Below are 7,181 nucleotides of genomic sequence, written 5' to 3'. Positions count from 1 at the left end.
TTTTGCAAAAGACATTCTCCTAGAAAATAGGTATTTTCTTGTAAGAATTTTTTGTAAAAATGAGAAATTTGTTTTTATATGCCAAGAAAAATATTTTCTTATAAAAATAATATGGTTATTTTTCATTAGTAATTATGGAGTTGTAGTAATGAGACGAAAAAAATATTAATATTGATGACAGAAGCAGTGAGATAATCATATCATAGTTATAATGGTTATATTTGTGATAATAGTTATATTAGTGATATTGTTGGGTCGAGTCGGTCTTGTTATGCTATAGTAGTGGAGGTGTCAAGGTTGTGGTTTCATTATTAATAAAAGCATGGTGATGATGCACTAATGTCGATGGTGACTAACATGTGATGGTCATGTAAGAGAGGTGGTGTTATATGAGTAGTGACGGTGGTTAAAATGATATAACAATCAAAGATAAATATCATATCCTTGTGATTGAGGAATTATTAGATGAGCTCTATGGATCAAAAATTTACTTCAAATCGAATTTGCAATCGGGCTATCATCAAATAAGAATGCAGGAGGAAGACATTTCTAAAACAACCTTTTGAACCCACGAAGGTCATTACAAGTTTGTAGTGATGCCATTTGGCCTTACAAATGTGTCAGCAACCTTTCAAAGCCTCGTGAACGAGCTCTTTCATCCTTATTTTTGAAAGTTTATCTTGGTGTTTTTTTATGAGATCCTTGTGTATTCAAAATCATAGGAAGACCACCTTACACATTTATAAATTATACTACAAATCTTATCCACTAACTCTTTATTTGCGAAATAAGAAAAATGTCGATTTGGCATTTTACAGGTTGAATATATAGGGCATAAAATTTCTGAACAAAGAGTATCGGGAAACCCAATAAAAATACAAATGGTTGTGGATTGGCCGAGACCAACAACAACAAAAAAAAGGTGAGTGGCTTCCTCTAGTTAGCAGGGTATTATCAGAAGTTTGTCATCATTTTGGAAGTATAGCAACCCCTCTAACCCAACTCTTGAGTAAGGAAGGATTTCATTGGAATGAGGCATCAGAAATGGCCCTTAAACAACTAAAGGAAGCATTGACTTCACTGCTGGTTTTATGTCTTCCAAACTTCTCCCAAAGATTTGTGGTGGAATATGATGCAAATAGAGTTGATCTCAGTACAATTCTTACCCAGAACAATTGCCTAGTGGTATATTTAAGTGAAGCATTAAAAGGGTCAGCCCTGACATTTTTTATCTATAAAAAAGAAATGTTGGTCATTGTCAAGGCAATTAAAAAGTGGCGTTCATACTTGTTAGGAAAACCATTTATTGTTCACACTGGCCAAAAAAGTCTTAAGTACTTGTTGGACAAACGGATTACTACTCCTGCACACACAATGGCTGCCAAAGTTACTCGATTACTACTATGAGATTGAATATAAATAAGGGCTTGAAAACAAGGTATGGATTCTTTGTCCCATGTAGTTGAATTCTAGTTCTTGTTTATTTCACTACCCTTTGAAGATTAGTGGTCCATACTCCAAAAGGAAGTCCACTAAGATCCTTTTTATGAAGATAAGCTAAAAAAGAGGTCTTCTCCACTCACTCAGCAACTGCTCCAGTGAGATAGCGTGTGGTTTAAGAAAGGCAAAGTTTATTTAAGTTCCACTTCACTTTTAATTCCAAAGATCTTAGCAGATTGTCACTTCTCACCAATCAATGGCTATTTTGGGTATCATAAAACTCTCTCTCGTATCAAGCAAAGCTTCCTATGGTTTGAAATGTGTAGGATGGTCAAGGAGTTCTTACAATAATATGATGTTTGCTAACGGTTCAAAAATGACTACATGAAACTGATAGGATTGCTTTAACCACTACCAATTCCTACACGGATATAGATTGATGTCTCAATGGATTTTATCGAAGGTCTGCCACCTTCTCATGGGTATACTGTTATCATGGTTGTTATAGATCGTTTGACAATATGCCCATTTTATTGCATTAAAACACTCTTTTACTGCTACACAAATTGTGGCTAAGGTTTTTGACACCAACGTGGTTCGCTTGCATGGAACCCCAACATTCATTGTTAGTGATCATGATAAGGTGTTTCTCAATTCCTTTTAGAAAGCATTATTCCAATTACAAGGAACTCAATTATGCATAAGCTCAAGTTATAATCCCTAATCTGATGGCCAAACAGAAGTGATGAACTGTACCTTGGAGCAATATCTACGATGCCTTGCTGGAGACCAATCCTAAAAGCGGTTTGAGTGGATTTCATTGGCAGAATTTAATTACAACACCTTTATTCACTCCTCCACCAAAATGACGCCCTTTGAAGTTGTTTATGGCACTACACCCCCAACCTTGTTGATATATGTTCCAGGTACTTCTCGCATCCAAGCAGTGGATGAGTGCTTGCATGATCGCGATGCTATTTTAAAAGAGCTACGACACAATCTTCTACTGACCCAAAATCACATGAAGTGTCAAGCATTTTAACACAAGCGAAGCATCTCATATAGTGTAGGGGATTATGTGTATTTAAAATTACAGCCTTATAGACAGACCTCTATGGCTTTTCAGGCCTCTATGCAACTCCCCGCATTTCTTCGGTCCCTATCAAATCATTAGGAAAGTTGATCCAGTGGCTTATAGATTGGTGTTGCTCTTGGTTCGTAAATTCATAATATGTTCGATATCAGTTTGTTAAGAAAGCATAACGGGCAAGTCACTCCAGCCTCACCCCAACTCCCCCCTATATCAGATACCTCTACTATCATTCCATAGCCTGAAGTCATTTAGATCATCGTGTAATTCGCAAGGGAAAATACTGGTCTACGTCCGAAGTTTTAGTCAAGTGAAGAGGAGCACCTACAGAAGACACTACCTGAGAGAATAAGTGGTGTTTTACTAAGAGCTATCTTATTTTCATCCTCGTGGACATGGATTCGTAAGCGGGCGGAAATGATAGGACCATTTGTGTGCAGGCAATCGCACAGGATCATGTAGCGACTTGCAAGGCAAAGGCATAAGACTTGGTCTATAAAACTTAGTCTATTTAGTTTCTGAGATATGGGTCATTTTGTTGAATTTTTTAGAAGTGGAATTGTGGAAGTAACTCCTTTCTATTTTTTAATATTTTCTATTATGAATTATATGGCTATAAATGCCAAGGTTGTTTTCAATAAAAGACAAGCTTAAAAATCCAATATACAGACTTCTCCTCTGCTAAGTTTCTTCCTTCTTAAATTAATTCTATCAGAAGCATTATTTTTTTAAGAAATTTCCACGTCCCGCGTGTGCTACCATGCTGTGGTTATTTATTATAAACAAATTCTATCGGGCTTGAAAAAACTTTTACTCAAGATTTAGAATGGCATCGGTGCAATGCCGATACTGGCTGGAATGGCACAGCTGCAAGGCCTTCCCAGAAACAGCACGTACATATCTACCAAATTTCAGTCTTAGCTCTACAATAATCTTACAGAATCCGACTTCGGCTCTGACAAAGCTTGTAAGATAGGCATATGCATTATCACCTTGAATGATAGAACATGTCACCGGTGGTTGCCAAAGGAAAACGTTTTCTAAAAAGATTCAAATGACAAACATCACACGCAGAAAATCTCAAGCAGCATCAGTGACCATTTTGCATAAAAGATGTTTCCAAAAGAGAGAACCTTCGTCGCCTATAATTTCAGTTTGCAATTAAAGTTTGAATCTAAAACAAATTATGTTATGGGAACTTCAGCAGAACAAAACTGCGTCGAATTCTATAGGCAAAAAGAAATATATAATGTGTACCTATATAAAACTAAAATATCACAGATCTGCTCTGCCAGGGTATCTGGGGAATGGAATGACATCTCTAATATTGTCGATTCCAGTGGCAAAAAGTATCATCCTCTCAAAACCCAGGCCAAAACCACAATGTTTTACAGTCCCGTAACGCCGCAGGTCGAGGTACCACTCATATGGCTCAATAGGCAGTCCCATCTCAGCAATTCTGCAATGGAGAGTGCCCCCACAAAAATGAAATCATAAGCATAACGAATATAGTCAGAAGAAAACAAAAGTACATGCAACTTCGCATAAAACAATGTTGGACAATTCAAGCAGACTCCTCATACCTCTGCTGAATAACCTCATAGCGTTCCTCCCTTTGGCTTCCACCAATCAATTCTCCCACCTGCAATAAATGACAAAGCCAATTGGAATGAATGCAAAAAGGTAGGTAGGTTAATAGCTACCATGTTAAATGTAAGAATTGGGCACATGGTACGCAAACTTTAAAATGTGCATGGGAATGATTTACCTTTGGTACAAGGATATCCATAGCAGCCACTGTCTTTGAATCATCATTGAGCCTCATGTAGAATGCTTTTATTCCCTTAGGATAGTTGTACACAATTACAGGCTTTTTAAATATATCCTCTGTCAAGTATCTGTATGAATAGACAAGCCAAACCATCAATACATGCAAATCAAAAGGACAGAACATGCTACAGAGGCAGATTTGCATACCTTTCATGCTCAGATGCCAGATCAATCCCCCATTCCACGTTCTTCTCAAACTCCTTACCACCTCTCACTGCCTCCTCTAGCAGTTGCACTGCTTCTGTGTAAGAAATACGCTCAAAAGGGGTTGAAGAAACCATTCTTAGACGATCAATACAACCTTTATCATAAAGCTTAGCCATAAGTTCCATGTCATCAAAGCACTTGTTGAGTAGCCATTGGCACATGTATTTCACATATGCCTCTGCACAATTCATGTCATCCTGAAAAAATATGCAAAATTTGCTAACTGAAATATATTTCACATACCATATATATGTACAGAAAGGGAATTGAGAATCCTACTCTATGTGAAGTACAAAAGATTGTAACACTATAGTCAGTGTAAAATACAGAGGTATATTAAAAGAATAACCTTTACTTCATACATGAGAAGTTGTTTCTTATTCAAGAATAGTGTTCATATACACAACATATCATAATGCTCAAAACAACAATAGACAATAGGAACTTTCCAATTATCTTGTACAAAACATGTGATTTCACAAAAAAAAAATATTTTACTTAAATATGTGGTAGCAGATCGTAAAAGGATGAGAGAACCCTTAGTTTTGCCCCTCCCTACCCCACATTTATCATTTCCTCTTACCCAATATAATGAGGGAGACTGTTGATCAGATCTATCAACAGCATATAATATAAACCATGTAGATGGGTAAATTAGTTGACAGCCAACATATCAGTAACAGCTCAGTTAAATAAAGACCAAAACCTGCAATTACAGGCACAATAAACGCTATAATGCCGAAAAGCCAGATAAATCAATTAGAATAGCACATTGTAATATACCTGAAGATCTGCAAATGCTATTTCAGGCTCCACCATCCAGAACTCAGCCAAATGTCTAGAAGTGTGAGAATGCTCAGCTCTAAACGTTGGTCCAAATGTATAGACACTGGAGACAGCACAGGCATAGGTTTCAACTTGAAGTTGGCCAGAGACTGTCAAAAATGCCTGACGGGAAAAGAAATCTTGACCATAATCAATCTTGCCATCTTTTTTAGGAATACCAGGTTTAAGCTTGGCTCTTTCCTCCACCCTTGAGAGATTCTCTTTGGCTATTTTAAGATCAGCCACAGAAGCACTAATTTCCTCCTTAGTTGCCTTAGCAGCTTTGAGTTGAGAAACAATATTACCTTTCTCCCCAACAGCAAGCTTAGCTGCTTCTAAGTCAGCCTCAGTAGGCGGAGGATTCAAAATGAGCTCCTTCTCGAGCTTTTCAGCTTCACTAATCAAGGTTGTAGCTTGAAACATTTCACCAGCACCTTCACAGTCACTTGTGGTGATAATTGGGGTATGAACATACAGAAAACCATGCTCTTGAAAGAAAGAGTGCGTGGCAAAAGCAAGTGCATTGCGAATTCGAGCAACTGCAGAAATCTAAAAAAAAAGAAGCATTACACGTTTTCAGCTTTCAATAAATCATGCGGTAAATATTTCCGAACACAAAGCAAGCATACCGTATTAGTTCGGGCCCTAAGGTGAATATGATCCCTCAAAAACTCAAGGGAGAGCTTCGTCTTGGGAATCGGATAACTGGCAGGATCGGTAGGGCCTACATGGAGCACCTTATCAACACGGAGTTCAATCTTCTGCTTTGTACCTTCAGGGGGGACCTTAAGCAAGCCCTCAACTAACACACAAGTCCCAGTCTGCACAAGCGTGCTCAGATCTGCTACACCAGCATCCACGATAACCTGAAGGTTGGCAGGACACGATCCGTCGTTCACCTCCAAGAAAGCGAAGGAACCCTTCCCTTGCTCTCTCCCGGTCTTCACCCACCCACCGGCGCGGACTCGTTGGCCTGCCAGCCCAGCTCCTCCATCGGGACGACAAACGATTGATCGGACCGGGGCCCGGTCGGAGAATGGGTGCTTAAGAGAAGGGCCGTCGCTAATGGCCATCTCTGCGAGTTCTGGTGCTGGAGGCGTGGCCTGGTCACCCATTGCTTGGTTTTGGCGGAGAGAAAGCTGTAACGCAGGGACTTAAGGCTTTTTGTGTTTTACTGATAAAACCCTAATTTTGGTGGAGAGGGGGGTTGAATACAGCGGGAGAAGATTGGGTGGCAGTGAGGACCGTGGTAGCTTGTTTCTTTTGACCTTCTAGCTTTGATCTGATTCCTGAAGTACACGTGTTAAAATCCGATTTATTAACAGAACATATGAGAGAATAAATACTCCACGCGAAACCACAGGATGGATTCTTCTATAGTTACGGTTTTACGTCATTGACTTTTAAAATATTTTTAATTTAAAATATATATTAAAATAATAATTTTTATTATTTTATTATTTTTAATATTAGAAAAATCAAAATAATTTAAAATTTTAAAATATATTAATTTAAAATTTTAAAAAAATTAAAAAATATAATTATACCTAAATATCAAACATTGCCTCTTAACACTTAATATCTTTAGTTTTCTTTTTCCTTTTCTTTTGGTGTCCAACAATATGATTTAATATCTTTATACCTATTTTATTTTAAGCTTTATATAGCATTTCGAATTTTACTCAAATAGTCTTAACATACAATTTAACATAATGAGAATTAAAGTGGAGATTTGGATATGGATGGGTTTGCGATGAGAATTGTACCTTGAGAAAAGTATGAAACTTTA

The 7,181-nt window shown here is 37.7% G+C and overlaps 1 protein-coding gene across 1 annotated transcript; it reads right to left on the bottom strand.

The window, feature by feature from the left end:
* Nucleotides 1-3,606: 3,606 nt before the first annotated feature.
* LOC133689737 (asparagine--tRNA ligase, cytoplasmic 1-like) lies at nucleotides 3,607-6,668 on the bottom strand. The gene is made up of 6 exons (XM_062109739.1): nucleotides 6,022-6,668; nucleotides 5,351-5,941; nucleotides 4,508-4,764; nucleotides 4,299-4,428; nucleotides 4,114-4,172; nucleotides 3,607-3,989 (listed from the first exon to the last, which is right to left on the bottom strand). Exons 1-6 carry the CDS (start codon nucleotides 6,505-6,507, stop codon nucleotides 3,806-3,808), a joined length of 1,707 nt encoding a protein of 568 aa, XP_061965723.1. The 5' UTR covers nucleotides 6,508-6,668; the 3' UTR covers nucleotides 3,607-3,805.
* Between the last annotated feature and the right edge of the window lie 513 nt (nucleotides 6,669-7,181).

This window comes from Populus nigra, chromosome 3, assembly GCF_951802175.1.
Source record: "Populus nigra chromosome 3, ddPopNigr1.1, whole genome shotgun sequence".
Taxonomy (NCBI): Eukaryota; Viridiplantae; Streptophyta; class Magnoliopsida; order Malpighiales; family Salicaceae; genus Populus; species Populus nigra.
Note: the sequence above shows the minus strand (reverse complement) of the source record. Positions and strands in the feature narration are given on the sequence as shown.